Source organism: Ananas comosus, linkage group 7 (genome assembly GCF_001540865.1).
Source record: "Ananas comosus cultivar F153 linkage group 7, ASM154086v1, whole genome shotgun sequence".
Taxonomy (NCBI): domain Eukaryota; kingdom Viridiplantae; phylum Streptophyta; class Magnoliopsida; order Poales; family Bromeliaceae; genus Ananas; species Ananas comosus.
Window position 1 is genome coordinate 14,558,375 of NC_033627.1, and position 19,370 is coordinate 14,577,744.

The 19,370-nt window shown below is 39.5% G+C and overlaps 4 protein-coding genes across 8 annotated transcripts; 3 read left to right on the plus strand and 1 right to left on the minus strand.

Moving 5' to 3' along the window:
• On the minus strand, positions 575 to 2,167 carry LOC109712457 (F-box protein At1g61340-like). 2 transcript variants are annotated; one of them, XM_020236025.1, is made up of 4 exons: positions 2,025 to 2,167; positions 1,410 to 1,664; positions 1,236 to 1,310; positions 575 to 1,135 (listed from the first exon to the last, which is right to left on the minus strand). In XM_020236025.1, exons 2-4 carry the CDS (start codon positions 1,617 to 1,619, stop codon positions 935 to 937), a joined length of 486 nt encoding a protein of 161 aa, XP_020091614.1. In that variant the 5' UTR covers positions 1,620 to 1,664; positions 2,025 to 2,167; the 3' UTR covers positions 575 to 934. The 2 variants fall into 2 exon arrangements, with proteins under 2 accessions (XP_020091614.1, XP_020091615.1); XM_020236026.1 differs by lacking the exon at positions 2,025 to 2,167 and adding an exon at positions 1,788 to 2,012.
• Positions 3,115 to 11,102, plus strand: LOC109712579 (protein transport protein Sec24-like At3g07100). 2 transcript variants are annotated; one of them, XM_020236211.1, is made up of 13 exons: positions 3,115 to 3,483; positions 4,502 to 5,453; positions 5,546 to 5,684; positions 5,780 to 5,970; positions 6,067 to 6,174; positions 6,271 to 6,474; positions 6,932 to 7,163; positions 7,414 to 7,563; positions 7,681 to 7,837; positions 8,652 to 8,779; positions 9,109 to 9,431; positions 9,720 to 9,905; positions 10,448 to 11,102. In XM_020236211.1, exons 2-13 carry the CDS (start codon positions 4,539 to 4,541, stop codon positions 10,676 to 10,678), a joined length of 2,964 nt encoding a protein of 987 aa, XP_020091800.1. In that variant the 5' UTR covers positions 3,115 to 3,483; positions 4,502 to 4,538; the 3' UTR covers positions 10,679 to 11,102. The 2 variants fall into 2 exon arrangements, with proteins under 2 accessions (XP_020091800.1, XP_020091801.1); XM_020236212.1 differs by having other exon boundaries at positions 10,466 to 11,102.
• On the plus strand, positions 11,695 to 15,446 carry LOC109712915 (probable 1-acyl-sn-glycerol-3-phosphate acyltransferase 5). 3 transcript variants are annotated; one of them, XM_020236720.1, is made up of 4 exons: positions 11,695 to 11,830; positions 12,854 to 13,632; positions 13,763 to 13,893; positions 14,876 to 15,446. In XM_020236720.1, the coding sequence occupies exons 2-4, from the start codon at positions 13,007 to 13,009 to the stop codon at positions 15,316 to 15,318; spliced, it is 1,200 nt and encodes a 399-aa protein (XP_020092309.1). In that variant the 5' UTR covers positions 11,695 to 11,830; positions 12,854 to 13,006; the 3' UTR covers positions 15,319 to 15,446. The 3 variants fall into 3 exon arrangements, with proteins under 3 accessions (XP_020092309.1, XP_020092310.1, XP_020092311.1); XM_020236721.1 differs by having other exon boundaries at positions 11,815 to 11,953; XM_020236722.1 differs by lacking the exon at positions 11,695 to 11,830 and adding an exon at positions 11,981 to 12,108.
• Positions 15,492 to 18,537, plus strand: LOC109712914 (putative pentatricopeptide repeat-containing protein At1g03510). The gene has a single exon (XM_020236719.1). The coding sequence runs from the start codon at positions 17,111 to 17,113 to the stop codon at positions 18,410 to 18,412; it is 1,302 nt and encodes a 433-aa protein (XP_020092308.1). The 5' UTR covers positions 15,492 to 17,110; the 3' UTR covers positions 18,413 to 18,537.

The window sequence follows — 19,370 nt, forward strand, 5'->3', positions numbered from 1 at the left end:
CTTTTCTAATCATGTTGCTGATTATTTTACTTGTATTGCAATTTGATTGCAAATACCTGCTCTTTTGGCAAGTATTTTCCATTTTATCCTAATCTTCATAAACACAATTCCATTTCAGAAAAAAATAACAGTTTCAGAAATTTAATTTCTATGTTTGACATCTATTGAATTCTCCAATTTGAAGGTAAATATAATAAAAAACAAGCAAATTGGAAAACAAAAAAAAGCAAACGAGGATTAAATACAGCAAAATACATGAAATAACAATCAAAGCATACATAAGTACATAACGCGAAAAAGAAGAACCATACTATTGCTACTCACACCACAGGCATCTTATAGATAGCAGCTGATTGTTCTAAACTTCGTGCTAATAATTATTCACAATGGCTTTTATTCAAAGAAAATAAATAACTATTAGAACATGCATGAAAAGTACTCCAAATAATATTGTACACAATCTTTGTCAATGAAAACTTGTCCAATTCCGTGTGTTGCCGTAAAAGTGACCTGCAATATATAAATAACATGTGTTTCTCTTGAGAACATTCTAGCCCCAAAGTTTTTGTTCCACTTGACGAAGGTAACAAAAATGTATTAAAGAGGATAATAACCATTCGAAATTCAATGCTGAAACAAAGCTGTTATACATAAACAAAATTTGGAAAAAATAGAAGATGAAGAGAAGCCTCCCTTCAAACATGAATTACTATGTTTCTCTAGTTAAATACACTAATACTAAGCAGCCCCTCTTCAGTGAATGCATTGAAGAAACTGGCTCTGGACAAATGAGTTGTTCACATCTACATGTTGCAAAATGGAGAAAACTAACTACACCTAAGTATATGGAGCAAAACAACAGTAAATGTACTCTACAAATTGTTCTACACCATATTCATATCTACATCTAATCGGCCAATCCATTTGTCGGCCACTAATCATCAGGGGATGTAAAAAGCGCGACGGCAATACTAGATAGGCTTTTGCCGTCGATACGAGATCGAGCGACGCGTCGCTGCTTCGGCGCATCCGGTGCCTCCTCGTTATCGCTATCTCTCTCCTCGTTCTCTCGCTCGAAGATGCGCTTCACTAATGGAGTGCTAAAGGCAAAATGCAACTCCCTAGCAATCAAAGCCTGAGCAAATTAAGAAGAGTAAACCACAAATTAGAAATTAATAAAAAGGAACAAATCCAACTTATATGAATTTGTATTTGTTACAATTAATGATACTTACTGCTTGATTGACAGATTTAGAGACCAAAAGGAGTTGCTTTAGATCACTGTGGTCCACCTTACACAAAATCCTCACCTGCATCATCAAAAAGTATAACGAATAATGTTATGATTTGGAATCAAACAATTAGAGGTTCTACGAATAGATTGATTAGATTGAGGATCTGGGCATTACCAGAATGTCTTCAGGCAAGGATTCGAGGCGATTCGGCCGCTCCATTCGAGACCGGCAGCTGCGTCGCTTTTGCGGGATTGGCGAAGAAAAGCTGGATGAATCCAAACTGCTAGAAATTACTACTCTTTTCCTCCCCAGAATCCTTGTGCCCTGCACAAACTTGAAACTGGTAGCTGCTTGTTCCTCACTTCGAATCTGCGGTATCGCCATTCGTTCTGACACCAAAGTGATCTTCAAAGTTTTGTACAATTCCCACTGTAAATATAATAAAAGACAAAAAGGAAAAAGAAAAAGATCAATAAATGGTAACATCATCATCGTCATCATCATCATCATTCGCAATAAGCTTCAATGAGAGATGAAACTTCTGTAACCTACCTAGCAAATGCCCCATTTTTCTCAAACCCTAATGAAGTAACAAATTAAGCATTGATGAAGAGGCCAAAAGAGAAACAGCAAACAACTAAAACGCATCTACAGAAGAGAGAAAAAAAATCCCCGTTTTTTGAACTACAAAAACCGAATCCATCGGATATTTTTCACCCACAAAAATATCTAATCGGAATCCAAAACAGAATCTAAAAGAGATTAAAAACAAAAGGGATAGATATATACCGATATTTGTATTGGAGGAGAATTAAAATTAAAAAGGCCCTCTGAAAGATCCCTAAAAAGCCCGAGTACGGCTTCGCAAATTGACTTCACAAAAACCAAATAAAAGGAAACAACCCACCTCCGTTTATATAGGAGTAAATATAGCTCGAGTTTTCACCAAAGCGCCTTATATTTTAAATTTTTTTAAGATGGAATTTATCCGGATCTTTTCTCGGAAGCTACTGGAACAGCCGCCACACGTCTAAATACCGAAGAAATCCATGCACCTGGTTCATTTATATTATATATATACACCATACTAATATCATAGCTGTGTTATGTACTACAAAAAAAAACTTATATGTATGAGATAATTATATTCTTTATCAGTAGTAGAATGCGCCTAGATGTCAAAGCATTCGATAAGTGGCAAAATTACTTTATATGTAAGATTTTAATGCATACAAATTGCACCCAATGTGCGCGTAATGTAAATAATGGCTTGGGTGGTTCATGGGGTGTAGGGATGGACCGGGTGTAGAGAAGTTAGCTGCAGGTGTGGAAGTGGCCCAAAAAAGAACGATCTAGAGTTTGGGCTCTCAAAAAAATTTGGATTCGCGCCCGCTTCCGCTTCCGGGAGACCGCGTGCTTAGCTGGTCGCCGCGGGTCACAACGCTGGGATCGGACGGTCAGCGACGCGTTCTCTTCGGACACGTGGGGTGATCCGGAGCGCCCAATATAGAGCCGTTGGGGAGGGAGGGGACACGTGGCGCCGTGCGATGGGACGAGGAGAGGCGGGGTGAATCGGATCTGGCGGTGTGCGGAGATTGGGTCGGTCGTGGTCGGCAAAGTCGGTTGCTTACCAAACAAGCCACCCATCAGCTCGGCTCGGCTCGGCTTTGTGGGCTTTAGTCATTGGGCTGGAATTAGGTTTAGGTTGGGCTGGGCTTTTGTTTAGCCTTTATCCCCTTAAACCCGGCCTATTTTCCTGGGCTCTTAATTGAAGGCTCGGCTTGGGTTTTGTTATATGGGCGCGGCCCATTTTGTTTTCGTTCGCACACACGGCGCACGATGGATAGAAGGAAAGTAATAACCCTCTCGAGCCTCTCTAACACCCTCTTCTCTCTCTCCTCTCGGTCTCCATCGTCTCCATCTCCTTCTCCACATCCCCAATCCGCCGCCGCCGACTCTGCCGCTGCGAGCGCACCGTCTCCGGCGATCTCTCCTCCACCGCCGCCTCCACCTCCTTCTCCTCCCTTGATCCACGGAATCGGGCGCTCGTCCCCGATCTCGATCGCATCGACCCGTTACATATCCTGATCTACTGATCTCGTTTACTCTTAGGCTTCGATCTCTCCATTGAGCGCCTTTATCTCCTTTCGGATCTGTCGATGGAAGTGCCACGATTTGAACGCCCTGTGCTTCGATCCATGGATTAGTTCTCAGCGCTCGGATCTCTTTCCCACCGAAAATTCGACTGGTAATTCGCTTCTATTTCTTGTATTTGACTGGAATTCAGTAATTATATGACGTTTTTGTGGTTATTTTAGTCAGATCCTCTCTTGTTAAAAGATGAGATCGAATTGTTGGTTTATTTGAGCATTTTATTGGTTTTGAAGCAAATGGCTATGTTTTCTTAGAGTATTAATTTGTCTATTTACTGCTTTACCATTTAAAAAATTATTTAGTTGTGTAGCTTAATTCTAAATATATAGTTGTGTAGCTAAATTCTGATGCTGTAGTAATATGTTGCAAGTTAGTAAGCAATAATTAAAATAGTTGAGCATGGAAACACTTCCGTTTATACAGGATATGTCATTTGTCTTGGAGATTTCTGGGTAGATCATCTGCAGATGTATCTTGCAACGAATGAGTCCACTCAAGTGTTGTTTGTAAACTGCTCCCACATAATCATGCTTTTGTCTTTAGATAGAACTACTGCTGTGTTGTCTTGTTCCTGGTTTCACATGAAACATGCAGACATGAACTTCCAAAAAGTGGTGTATTAACTTTCTGTACTTTTTGCTTCCTTTTAACTCTGGATATGCCATTATTAAGTCTGGAGGTAGCAACTGTAGTTAAGTACATCAGTTGGAGATTTTCTACTTTTTTCTAAATTGTATGAGGATTAGATGCAATCAGGTAACTGGATTTAGACAAACGATTGGGAACGAATCATTCTCTTTTGCATCATTGCCCGTATTCCTGTTGATTGACCTAAATTGATGGTGGATTTGCCATGGCAAGAAGAAAATCATTACGCTGGTTGAAAATCTCCATGAATCTAACTAGAAATTTTCATTTTCTTAACAGTTGTTTCTTGTCTTTTGAAATCTAGATAAAAACCTCAGTAGTTATTTCATAATAGATGTTCAAATTATGCAACTTTACAAATGGGTTAAACTCTGTAGAATCATTTTGCTTGCATGCCGATTCATAGAATTATAGCTTTTCAAACCTCTTATCAAGCGTTATATGATTATTGTGTCATTGAGCAGGAAAGTATCACGGTCAGCTAAATTGACTGGCGTAAACATGCAGCCTATGGGGAATGACAAACCAATTCCTGGAAGGCCCACCTCACCCTTCTCAGCTGCTCCGCCAGTTTCCTCTCCTTTTTTATCTTCGGGTCCTGTGGTTGGCTCAGAGAAAACTGCTGCTACTCCGCTTTTAACCCCATTTTCATCTGGCACCCAAGCTACTGGCTATAGAATGCCAGCACCACCACCAACTAGATTTAATGGTCCATTTACTCCGACACAACCTCCATCATTCCACCCTACTCAAGATGCAGCTACTTATCAACAAACCCAAGCTCCTAGATTTCCTCCCCCAAGTCAGCCTGCAACACCCTTGCGGGGCCCACCTGTTGCAAATTCTGTAGGGTCTTTTCAGCCTCAGCCGCAAGTACCCACCTTTCGAATGAGCCCTCCACACCCTCCTGCTGTGCAATCACCACCTGGTAGTAATATCCCTCCCCCACATTTTCTTGGTCCTAGACCAGGTCCGCAGTCACCGTTCCAGACTTTATCAGCTTCCCAGGCTTCTCCTCATTTTCGTGCTTCTCCATATATTGCTCAACAAGGTGTTATACCGCCGCCCCCTATTGGACCCCCTCTAGGTGTTGGTTCGAGAGAACAGATGCCATTTCCTCACATAGGGCAACAACATGTAGGAGGTGGTCCGATGCAAGGTCTGGTTGAAGAGTTCCAGTCATTGTCTGTGGGGTCTATTCCTGGTTCGCTTGATTCTGGTATTGATGCCAAATCACTACCTAGGCCACTGGATGGTGATGAAGAGCCTAGGATTCTCGAATCGTACCCATTGAACTGCCACCTTAGATTTTTGAGGCTGACAACTCATACAGTACCGAGTTCTCAATCTTTGCTTGCCAGGTGGCATTTGCCTCTTGGAGCAGTGGTCACTCCTCTAGCTGAAGTACCTGAGGGGGTAAGAGTTCTATGTTGTCATAACTCTTGGCCAGAATAGTTCCTTTTTTGTACTATTCATCTTAACTACTTGTTTAACTTTTGACCTTTCAGGAGGAAGTGCCAATTGTCAATTTTGGAACAGCTGGCGTTGTCCGATGTCGAAGATGCAGGACTTATATAAATCCATATGTGACATTTACGGATGCTGGCAGGAAGTGGCGGTGCAACCTCTGTTCATTGCTGAATGACGGTAAGCAACCTCTGTTTACTAGAAATTTTTAACATGCCATTACTTTTGTCACCACTTAGAAAATTTGCTAATATTGTATATTTTTGGCACTTCAGTTCCTGCAGAGTATTATTGCGCGCTGGATGCCACGGGAAGAAGATTAGATATAGATCAAAGGCCGGAGCTTTCTAAAGGAAGTGTAGAATTTGTTGCTCCAACTGAATATATGGTGCGACCCCCAATGCCGCCCTCATATTTCTTCCTTATTGATGTCTCAGTAGCAGCTGTCCAATCCGGCCTGCTTGAGGTAACGACATCTGTAATTATTATTCCTTCAAAACATTTCCTGATGGTTTTGTAAAATGTTATGAATTCAAATCCAATTTAAACATTTTGTTTGCAGGTTGTGGCAACAACCATAAAATCATGTCTCGATGGACTTCCAGGCTCTCCAAGAACACAGATTGGCTTCTTAACCTTCGACAGTACATTACATTTCCATAACTTGAAGGCACATTACTAGACCTTTCCAAATTTGATGTGCTTACTATTATTTATGATGAGTTAGGATCAACACGTGTAATTAACTGTTCTTTCCTTTCTGTAGTCTTCTTTGTCGCAGCCTCAAATGATGGTGGTAGCGGATCTGGATGATGTGTTCTTACCATTGCCTGATGATCTTCTTGTTAATCTGTCTGATTCAAGACATGTCGTGGATGCTTTTCTGGATAGCTTGCCCAGCATGTTCCAGAACAGTGCAAATGTTGAATCTGCTTCTGGCCCAGCTCTTAAAGCAGCATTTATGGTTATGGTGAGATGCTTTTCTCTTTGGTTATGTAAATTTTGGTGATATGCATAAAGGTAAATTGTACGGATGGTCTTTGTAGTTACCCAAGTTTAGTCTGTGAACTTCGCAACGAGTACTATAGTAATTGAACTTCCTCATTTATTGCGATATCATTTTTTGCTGCTAGAAAATATGTGACGAAATGTGTCCTTTTCCTACAAATAGCACTTTTAACTCTGTTTTAAGTACACTGAGGCAAGGAAGTTTTTTTACAGAAGGCATAAAATGGCCACTTTATGAGAAAAGCTTATTTTTGTTTTTTTTATATTCGAGGATGAAATTGCAATGTATGGGAGAGTTCAAAGGCTAAAGTTTTCAGAAGTTCAGATACTAAGCTGCAACACTGGGACAGTAGAGGGACTATACATACATTTAATGCTACACCATAATCTAACTTTCATCTCCCATTTTTACTTGATAGAGTCAACTTGGAGGGAAGTTGCTGGTTTTTCAGAGTACGTTGCCATCTCTCGGTATTGGTCGCCTCAGACTACGAGGAGATGATCCTCGTGTTTATGGCACAGACAAGGAGCATACTCTGAGGATACCAGAAGATCCATTTTACAAGCAGATGGCTGCCGAATTCACAAAGCATCAGATCGCTGTAGATATATTTGCTTTCAGCGAAAAGTATTCTGATATAGCTTCCCTAGGTGAGAACACCACTAAAGCAAAAAGGGCCTTTTACATATCTATCCATGCAAAATGTACTGTTAACATTTAATGTATACCCTTGTGAAAACTCTGATTTTTATTTAACTTTTGGAGGGATATCTACATCAGTAGATAAGCTTACAGGCTATATAAATATATAAATATATCAAATAAAGAAAAAAGTAAGATATCTTTGTAGTCCTTATTTCGTATTGTCATTTTTCGATCTCCTTTCATCGGTTATTTCAGGATCACTAGCAAAATACACCGGTGGCCAGGTATACCATTATCCAGCGTTCCAGGCGGCTACTCATCATGAGAAATTGAGATATGAGCTGGCCAGAGATCTTAGAAGGGAGACTGCATGGGAAGCTGTGATGCGAATTAGATGTGGAAAAGGTCATAATTTACAATAACGCCATTGTTACTCTTATAACTATTTAGCATTTATCTTATCAGATTTGTTTTTCTGAAAAGATGCTAACTGGATGTTCAAATGATAACCTTTTCCTTCAGGTGTGCGCTTTACAACCTACCATGGTCATTTCATGCTAAGGTCCACAGATTTGTTAGCCCTTCCAGCTGTGGATTGTGATAAATCCTTTGCAATGCAACTATCTTTAGAAGATACCTTGATGACTACTCAGACTGTATACTTCCAAGTTGCTCTATTGTATCCTTTTCTTTGATATGCACTTTCAGCAGTTTGTGGCTATTTTTTCATTCTTGGCTCCTTGGACATACATTTTTTTTTTCTTTTGCTGCATAGAAATATTCGCACCAATTAATTTATAAACATACATAACTACAATATCAGCCAGGGCTGTTATAATTTTATGACATGTCCTTGAATATCTCAAATTGAATTTCTATACCAGTTTCCAATTGTTGAACAATCCCAAAATAATGTAACTGTTGCGCCATTTATGCCTTAAAGTTGCTTCTGCATAAAAAGAAAGCTGGACACGTGGTTGTTTATTAGGTTAGTCTCTCGTGAGCAGTCTGTGAGTGAAACATGCAATGTTTCTTTTAAATTTCTCATAGGTGTGGTCCGTTAGTGACTATGAGAAGATCAGTTATTCATGGCAGTATCATGTGAGCAGTATTAACTTTAATATAACTTTGAAAATATTGGCCTCAGTACACGATGAAGATCCTATTAAATCCAAAAGTATTCTATCTTCTATCATACTGCATATACACCTCATAATTGATCTATGTTACAACTTAAATTGTAATTTGTTCATGTCGAGCAAATGAGAGAAGACTTCCCCCAATTGAAAGTGCTGGAAGATGTAGACCTGTGATAATTTTCAACCTTTTATGACAATTTGAATCATAATTTTGTTTTTAAATTTTATGCTGATTGTCGTTTGTTTGAAAGCTTTCAATAATAATCATTGATACTCGATATCTTTATCATTTCTCAATTCTTCCAAAGAAGGCATGGCGTCATACATGTATTTTCTTTCCTTAGCAGTTGCAAGATATACTTCCTCTTCAGGTGAGAGGCGTATTAGAGTACATACAGCAGCTGCACCTGTGGTAACAGATCTTTCTGAAATGTATCGTCAAGCTGATACCGGAGCCATTGTCTCAGTGTTGAGCAGGCTTGGTTAGTTAAAAGCCTATATTTTCTTTTAAATATATTTTCATATATACCCTTGCAAAATTATCTGGAATCCAGATTTTATATCCCTTTATTATCCGGAATTTTTTTTTCATGCCTCTTTATAGACTTGATTTCATACATACATATATACCCTTGTACTTATTGGAGGACTTCTCACTTTTGAGTGGTATGATGTATTCATAAATAGATGATTTTGCAGGAATATATTTATGTGAAAGTTCTGCTTTCTTTTAGATTGTTATCTTCATTGCTTTGATATGTTCCGCGTAACTCACTGCTGATCTAACCAAAATAATAATAAAATAATACAGCTGTTGAAAACACACTGTCTCACAAGCTGGAAGATGCCCGGCAGCTTATGCAGTTGAAGCTTGTGAAGAGCTTGAAAGAATATAGGACCCTATACGCTGTGCAACACCGGTTGGGCGGGAGATTTATATTCCCTGACTCTTTGAAGTTCTTGCCACTTTATATATTGTCTCTTTGCAAGTCCGCGGCTCTTCGTGGAGGTTATGCGGATGTTCTTCTGGATGAACGTTGTGCTACTGGTTACAGCATGATGATATTGCCTATAACAAGAATGCTTAAACTTCTCTATCCTGGTTTATATAGGATTGATGAGATCTTGACAAAGGTACTGTTCTCATACATTTTACTGTTCTTATACGTTTTAAAATTCTCAATAGGATGGTTAGATAGCAGTTAATATCACTAAATACTGGAGGAAAGTAAATGTGATATTTTGTTGCTTGCTAAATGACAGAGATTTCTGTTGTTTCAAATGGGTTAAAAAAGAACATTAAGATTGTGTCTAATAGAGTTTCTTAATTTTACTGAAAAAACTGGCAATATGTGTTTCACTTTCATGATAAAGAATTTGATGAAAAAAAATTAATAATTATGTGCATTCTAAATTTTGCAGGGAACAGATAATTTAGATGAGTCTTTGAAGCCGTTAGCATTAACCTCACAGTGCTTAGATGCCAGAGGTCTCTACATTTATGATGACGGGTTCAGCTTTGTCATTTGGTTAGGCAGGATGCTATCTCCTGATATAGTGAACAGTATACTTGGAGTTGACCTTTCAAGCTTCCCCGATCTCTCCAGGGTATGCTAATTTTAATTTGATATATGCCTGTTTTATCTTTTGGAGTATCACACTTTCACTAAAATAACAATACTAACATGATAGTACTACATGGCCTATCAATTTTAACTGCAACTCCCAGTATCTTCCTATTTTATCCCTGTTCATCTTAATACTTTTTGCCTATAAACTGCTGCTAGTTTGGCTGATTGAGATTTTGTATGCATTATTTGAGTTTACCTAAACATGTTGGTTGGTACCAATGAAATTTTACGTTAAGAAACTAGATATCGTCATTCCTATTTTCTGAGACTACTTAGTCTTCCAGCAGCTTTATCAAAAATATGGTTTTGGAAATATCTCATTTCACAAACATTTCTTACTTCTCAAAGAGTTTTAATGCCAGTATTCATCATCCGGGATTTCAATTTTCGTGGTATGGATTGAGTAATTAACTGTCTTTCACTTGACTATTAGTGATTTACCACCCAATGGTGAGTTGTTCTCAAAATTTGTGGTAATTTTGGTCTAATATATGCACCTTTAATTTAATTGTCTTGAAGGTTCAATTGTATGAACAGGACAACAACATCTCGAGAAGAATGATGAGGATCCTAAAAGCCCTAAGGGAGAAAAATCGTTCCTCCTATCAGTTATGCCGAATCATAAGGCAAGACGAGCAACCGAGAGAAGGTTTCTTGCTTCTTAACAACCTAATTGAGGATCAGACTCCCGGAAGCAGCACCTTTGTCGACTGGATACTTCAAATATATCGGCAGTCACAGAGCTCATGACGATAAGGAGCATAAAATCGATCGGAACCCTTAAAAACCTTTTCGTGTTCAAATTTTCAGCCACTTGTGGCATGAAAACCCGAGATGCATGGAGCACCCTCGGGTTCCAAAATTCTCGAGTCTAACTATTATGCCCGAGTCGTCGGTAGTCCCGTCATCTCTTCCAAGTTCCATTTTGCAATATCTTGGTTTGAAGGTTCTACTATTGATATTTATTTTGGTGTGGCTTCTTTTTACTCTCCGTTTTTTCCTCTTGGTTCTAGCAATCAGTGTAAGAATCTTTTTGTGTATCAAATAATTAGTTTGCCTTGCAGCAGGTTGTAAAACTGGGTGGAGCGGAAAAACAGGGGACCAAATTTCTTCGTTTAATTAAAGATGATTTTGCTAGGAGATCGGGTTTAAACTTTTTTTTCTTTTTTTTTTATTTGAATTGTTGTGTTGCTTCCATCTTTCTCCAATTACTTATTTCTTCGTATTTACTTCAAGAACTGGTGTATGTTGGTCTGAGCAATACGTGTATAAATCAACAGGCAATCTGGTACGTTAAGATACAGAATTGTCTTCTGTGATATTTTTATGTTAAAAAAAAAAATCTATTAATGGGTCAACGGAGCCATTCATCTTTTACAACTATTGTCTCAGCTTCGCTCTTAGAGTGGGATATTTTTTTTTTTTAAATTCTTTGGTTGTTAACAGTTGGAAATAATAATTTCTGCTTAATCAAACGAATTTTAAGAATTCAGAAAATTCTATATATTTTATAAACGTTTCATTGCCATTTGATACGAGGTACCTCGTGAATGAGATGAAATCATAATCACAACCGTCCATTTTACGTTGAGATTCTAAGTCGGGAATTAATTGCCGGCGAAGATGACTCTCGTTCGTCTTCACCGTGGGACGCACGCCATTCTATATTTTGGTCCCATATCCACTTTCCCTAATCCCAACAGACAACAAGCGGCTTTCATTTTCTTTTCTTTTCTTTTTTATTAACTATTTATTATTGTTTTGCGTGGCTAATAAATGGTTGCGAGATAGCGCATCGTTATCGAAAGCGTCGGTGAGGGCGTGCTCCTCTTTCTTCGCCCTCTTCCCAAATACGTTTCACTTCGCTCTCTCCATCTGCCTCCTCGCTTTCTCCCTCCTCGGGTACTACCCACTTTCCCCAATCCATCTCTCTCTCTCTCTCTCTCTCTCTCTCTCTCTGCTGAGACCTGGGGTTTCTCTTGATATATTTAGTGATCGATTTGGTTCTTTCAAGTTGCTAGATGTGTAAGCTACTGATCTACTTATGCTAATTGCTAATTCTCTACGTATCAGATTAGATTTGTGTGCATGTGTGTGTGTGTGAAATAATGCATCGGATTAGTGTTAGTTCATCTTGATATATTTAGTGATCGATTTGGTTCTTTCAAGTTGCTAGATGTGTAATCTACTGTTCTACTTATGCTAATTGCTAATTCTCTACGTATCAGATTAGATTTGTGTGCATGTGTGTGTGTGTGAAATAATGCATCGGATTAGTGTTAGTTCACTTGGTTTCGTCGTTATAGGCTATGAACTGAATGCATCAGCATCATCATAAGCTCTGTTCTCTCACTCTTGTTGATGGATCTGAGTGAAGGGAATTCTTTTTTTTCCTTTTTTGCCATGGTAGATCCAGTACATGTATAGCGCTTGTTTATTTTGCGTTGTAGGGTTAGACATCTATGATGACTACTGCGTCTCTCTCATTTTCCAAATTCTTAGTTTGCGGGGAACAATTAGTAACCGATAACTCTCTCTAAAATTGTGATATTATGAACATTTTGATGGTAGGAACAAGCTGGATCAATCATCACCTTATGTTGCTATAGTAACAGGATTTGTCACTGGAGTATACTCTTTTACATATGTTGGTGAATGCAGTTCTGCTGCTATAAACTTTCCACCAAAAAAAAAAAAGCTATAAACTTAAACAGAGTTGGTTTAATACTTTGAGATTGTAGTAAATCAGAATTTACATACCATCTATTCTGCTGATTGCTTTCTCTTCTGCAGAATTGGTTTCATGGTTTGGTTTTGGTAGCTGATTCTGATTAATTTACCATTTATAGTTCAAATTTCTTTTTATGAATCGTCAAGTGTATGGTAGAAGTTGCATGCTTATCTCTCTCTTATCAACTCATGCAGGCTATCGAAGATGTTAATTGAGTTGTGTAAGATTGAGCACCACAGCTACGCTTGTGCACTCGCCAGTTAGAATGGCCTTATTTATGCAGGAGTTTTTTTGTATATGAATATTCAAAGGCAATAAAATTATTTTCTGAAAATAAGTTTCACAATATGAATGGTTCAGCTTCTAACGAAGAGGAAGCTTTGAATGGAAACAAGAAGAAATTTGAGGCTGGTGAGCCTCCAAACATGAAGGAACCTCCGAGACACCGCCCACTAACTCCTCTGAGAATATTCCGTGGTGTATTATGTCTAGTTGTCATACTATCTACGGCTTTCATGATGTTAGTTTACTGGGCACCTGTGACCGTTCTTCTGTTTCGGCTTTTTAGTGTTCACTACAGCAGGAAGGGGACGTCTATTTTATTTGCCACATGGCTATCTTTATGGCCCTTCTTGTTTGAGAAAATTAATAAGACAAAGGTGGTTTTTTCTGGTGACCGTGTGCCTAAAAAGGAACGGGTTTTGTTATTTGCAAACCATAGAACTGAAGTCGATTGGATGTACTTGTGGGATCTTGCATTTAGGAAAGGTAGATTGGGTTATATAAAGTATATCCTAAAGAGCAGTTTAATGAAGTTACCTATCTTTGCTTGGGGATTTCATATTCTTGAGTTTATTCCGGTTGAGAGGAAGTGGGAAATTGACGAGTCAATCATGCGGAAAAGACTTTCAACTTTCAAAGACCCGCGAGATCCTCTCTGGTTGGCCGTTTTCCCTGAGGGCACCGATTATACGTAATATTTCCAAAAACCAGAAGTGTGTTTATATGGAACAAGTTACCTTAGCAGTTCTTTATGCTGCTTGCTGCTGCTAATGTTGACTTTTTTTTTTTTGGTTGTTGTTGTTGTTGTGTTTATATCTCAGAGAACAGAAGTGTATCAAAAACCAGCAGTATGCGGCTGAGAATGGATTACCAATTCTGAAAAATGTCCTCCTTCCAAAAACAAGAGGATTCTATGCTTGTTTGGAACATCTAAGGAGCTCTTTGGATGCAGGTAACTTGTTCCATATCCTTCTAATTTGAATCCAAAAGTGCCTCTTTGATTTATGAGAATCCTCTTTTTCACATATGTATTTTGGATAATCTATAAATGTAAAACTAGATATATTGTCAGTGTTTTATTACATATATTACGGGGTGTTTTGTTTCTCGGAAAATATCCTAGAAAATAGTTTTCTAGCTGGAAAAATATTTTCCATCTGTTCAGTTCCTTTCTAAAGTAGTTTTCCTGAAAAGTTTTTTCCAGCTTTCATAGAAAAGTAGTGTTTTTTGTTTTTCGAATTTTTTATCTGGAAAGCGAAAACTATGGAAAAAGGTGTTTTCCATGGATTTTTTTTTTTGAAGAAAACAATTTTCCACGCTTTACCGAGGAACCAAATACTCCACAAATAAATGAACGTCTTTCAACCCATCACAGATCTAATTTACAGAATAAGCCATTATATTCTAAATCTGGTATTCAAAGTAAATGTAATGCCATCACAAATCTGCGCATGTTCCTGAATAATTTGTGAATAAAACTTGTTCGCCATCTAATGTGCTTTTAAGTTGATTATGTGCTCCTTGCATGAAACAATATTAAAAATAGGTTTGTATGATCATATGATATGCGATTCGAATTATATTAAGTTGAATTGAAACTGTTATCTGATTGTTTTTCTGTATATGAATAGGTTCTTATCAAGTAATAAATCTGTAAAATTTTTGGCTAGTTTCTGTTAGTATAATCTCATTGGATTTGATGCTATACAAGTGGCTCAAAATTCTAGTTTGCTTGTGAGTGTTCTTGGACGTGTGGCTCATGGTTACATGTGCACGCACATAGAGATAACCATACATGAATTCTCAGATGCCAGGGGTCCTGGTGCTCCTACTTTTCCTTGTTTTTCTGTATCTTTTGCACATTTATTCTAGTGTCCTCACTTTGTAATTTTATATACATTTATGTTGGTTCGCTTACATCTCAACTTCTGCAGTTTACGATGTCACGATCTCGTACAAACATCGATGTCCGGTTTTTATTGACAATGTTTTTGGTGTGGATCCTTCCGAAGTCCATATGCATGTGCAACGTATCCCGATTAATGAAATCCCAACATCAGAAGAGGATGCAGCTGATTGGTTAGTAGAGAGGTTCAGGCTCAAGGACCAACTTCTCTCAGATTTTGTTTCCAGGGGACATTTTCCCTGTGAAGGAACCGAAGGTGAACTATCTACACCAATGTGTCTGGTAAATTGTTTTGTCGTAATTAGTCTAACAATTATCTTCATATACCTCACGCTCTTCTCGTCTGTGTGGTTCAAAGTTTATGTAGCATTTAGCTGTGCATATCTTTCATTTATCACCTACTATGGTGTACAGCCACCGCAAGTATTAGGTTATGTGAAGGCCATGTTTGATGCCAAGAAAACCTCGTAGTTTGAATCTTGTTAACTGTTTTACCTGATTGCTATCATTGAGCTATGAATTTTGTTCCGTGACTTATTGGTGTCCCAATATTCTCTCTAGAATATATGTTTCTCTTGTTATCGACTAATTTTTTTATATATTCGTGCGTTTATACATCTCTCTCTCTCTCTCTCTCTCTCTCTCTCTCTCTCTCTTTGGTTTTTTTGTTTTTGTTTTTGTTTGTTTTTTTTGACTGCCCTAGTCGGATTTGCTACATGTGATACATCAAATTGTGCATATTTTTCCAGTATCATTTGGTTTGAAAACACTCCTTTTAGATGGTGCATTCTTACTTATACCGTTACACGGGCTTGAACATGATACTCATTTTTAGCTGATGGGTTAATTTCTAGTGGGTGCCTCAAAAAACTATCGTAATATCTATATGTATTGTTGTGGTTTTTGCTATGTCGTGACATACATGTGCTCTTGAGAGTAGTTTGGAGATTTGACAAAGAATTTGGTTGATTGAAACAAATTGATTCTTCTTACTAAAAATTTTTTCTTTCTAACTATTGGGCGGTAATCTGCTGTTCGGTCAATCCTGCTGTTCGTTCAATCAAAGTTCATATGGGTTAACTTTGATTTTGAATGAAAGCAAAACTAAAACACTTTGAATAATTGAAATGACAGTTTCTTCTGATGTTTTGTTTACCACAAAAGGAAGGATAACATAAATAGTAATTGATGCTAAACATGTGAAGAAAAGGCACCGCGCTCTGAGTTTCTGAACCTTCGGCTTTTCCTACGTACCTAAAAATGTAAGGTAACAAATAATATATCCGTATGTATAGACATCTTTTAGTACAGCTTTGGCTGAGAAAGGTACAGCTTTGGCTGGGAAGGGTACAAAGAGAGAAAAGGTATAGAATAGAAAACCATCCCCATGCCTTGCTCTCTTTTAAGAGACAATGGACTGCAGATAGAAAGTTTCGAAGCATCACTACCGGGAGACTAAGCACGCGGGTGGCGATCGGAGTAGAGCACATAGATCGTGTGCAGCGCCGTGAGCGCCAAAAGTAAAGCTGCAGCTACTACTGGGAGGATCGACCACGGGTTGTTGAAGTAGTTGTTGTGCAGCGTAGCCCTGTATTTGTGCCAATCCGATTTGCAGTACTTGTTCACTCTTCTGAACTAGTTGACGAAGTAATCATCATCGTGGTCGATGCAGGAACACAATCTCGGAGCAGATTGTAGGAATGCACTGCCTCCTCCATCTTTGATAGCTTGTTCCCCGATGATCACGCTCTCCCGGAGTACCGCCATATCTTTAGCCGAGTGGACGATGCAGTCCACAGTCCACGAAGGTTACGAAACTCCGTCATTAGCTTCCCCTTCTGCGGGTTGCACAAGATTGAATAGTGAGGAATGCTGAGAACTCCATTTCGGAAAGTTATACTGACCAAGCAACCTGTTTTCTTCTTGAAAATCACGCCAGCGTGTTTTCGAGCTCTGTGGATGTCGGGATCATCCCTCACGCAAGCGTATTACTCGGTCGGTCGGTCGGGAGATCAACGGCCGCCGCTCCTCAGAGCCGTGGGGATGCTTATTAGATTAAACACTTTGGAGCAAAGGAAGGTTACCGCGGGCCTCAGTCGAGGGAGACTCGGGCCTTTGGATGAAGCTATAGTGATAGAGGTATAAAATTTAATGAGTTTTGAAATAAATCGTAATGGATAATTTTAATTAGGCTAAGCTTATATAAAATATTAGGAGGGGAGACAAAGGAAAAAATATATAATATAAATTAAGATTCATTTAAATGGTTTCCCTCCAAAAGAGCCACCAACGGCTAGTATCCTGCACCAAGCTCTTAACTACCTATGTGAACCAAGGCTGCCACCACCAAGCCCTCTCCCTCTTCTCCCACATGTTCTCCTCCCCCGACATCGCTCTCGACCCCTTCGCCTTCCCCCTCGCCCTCAAATCCTCCGCCGCCCTCCGCCTCCCCGACGCGGTCGCCTCCATCCACTCCCACACCATCAAATCCGGCCTCCTCTGCAGCCCTTTCGTCGCCTCTGCGCTCGTCGGCGCCTACGGCAAATGCTTCTCTATCAATCACGCACGCCAACTGTTCGACGAATGTCCCCAAAGAAACGCCGCCGTGTGGAACGCCGCTATATCCCTCTACGCCCATTCTAATGATATCGCGACGGCGTTGCAGCTGTTTGAGCTCATGGATGTGGCCCCTACCGCCTCTTCGTACAATACAATCATTGCGGCTCTTGCGGAATCCGACGAATGGCCGTCTAAAGCGATCGAGTTCTATCGCCGGATGCGGTGCTCCGGCGTAAAGCCCAATTTTATCACGCTTTTAGCGTTAGTTCCTTCGTGCGTCCAGATAGGTGCATTGAACTCGATCAAGGAGATTCATGGATTTGCAATAAGATGCTGCGTTAGCACCCACGCTCATCTCGGCAGCACTCTTATCGAAGCGTACGGTAGGTCCGGCTCTTTGATCAGCGCATCTAAGGTGTTCGATGAAATGCCGGAGCGGGATGTGGTGGCGTGGAGCTCCATGGTTTCTGCCTACGCCTTTCACGGCTATGCAGAGATCGCAGTATCGACATTCAAACAAATGGAATCAAACAATATAAGGCCCGACGGTGTTACGTTCCTCAGTGTTTTAAAAGCATGCAGTCACGCCGGTCGTGCCGACGATGCCTTAAAGTACGTGGACGTGTTGACCAAACACTACGGAGTGGAAGCATACAGCAATCACTACTCGTGCTTGGTCGATGTTTTGAGCCGTGCGGGGCGGTTGCACGAGGCGCACAAGATTATTCGCGGGATGCCGGTGATGGCTTCCGCGAAGGCCTGGGGGGCGCTTCTGGCGGCTTGTCGTAAATACGGAGAAGTCGAGTTGGCGGAAGTTGCGGGAAGAGTGTTGTTCGAGATCGAACCGCAGAATGCGGGGAACTTTGTGCTGCTGTCGAGCGTATATGCAGGTGCAGGAATGCACGAGGCGGCCGAGGGGGTTCAGAGGGAGATGGAAGAGCGGGGAGTCAGGAGATTGCCCGGCAGCAGTTGGGTCATTTCTCAAAAGCCTCACTGTTCCAACTAACTGAGGATCGCCAAAACTTTTTATTACTTGCATTTGTTCACACATTTGGTTTATAATATATATATATAGTAGGCTGGTATGCTTACGGAAGCACGGAGCCCTCCGTGCTTCCACTTTGTTTTCGATGTTCGGACTTTCGAATCAATAATCGGCTCCCTTAGAGTTGATCTAGAGTATTTGAAGTACCTAGAAAATAAATTTTATAATTTTTCGATATCATTTGCCTAGTGATCGAAGAGGCTCAAAATCAATAATTTTAATGGCCGTGGTGAGCCGGTTGCAAGTTTAACGGTGTAGAAATATCCAAATCGTATGAATTTTGATAGAAAATTCTTTATACCATGTAAAACAAGATCAATAACTTTGATCTAAAATTTTATTGTCATATCATCATATTTTGTAAAATTTTTATTTTCAGCAGTTGATTTTGAGTCATTTCGATCACTAGGCAAATGATATTGAAAAATCGCAAAATTTATTTTCTAGATACTTCAAATACTCTAAATCAAGTCTAACGGAGCCGATCGTCGATTCGAAAGTCCGAACATCGAAAACAAAGTGGAAGGACGGAGCGCTCCGTGCTTCCATAAGCATACCAGACGCACTATATATATATATATATATATATATATAGAGAGAGAGAGAGAGAGAGAGAGAGAGAGAGAGAGAGAGAGAGAGAGAGAGAGCTAGGCTCGTATGCTTTCAAAGTACGGAGGCCTCCGTGCTTATAAGTTGTTGTTTTCGATGATGGGATATCTGATTCGGCGATCCGTTCCGTTAAACATGATTTACGCTATTGGAATTATCTAGAAACCAAATTTCATAAATTTTTGACTTCGTTTGTCTAGTAAACGAGTAGCCTCAAAATGAATGGCTGAAAATGAAAATCTCATAACAAATAGTGATAAATGACTCAAATTTCAAATCGAAAGCATTAATCTTACTACTGATGTTAAGT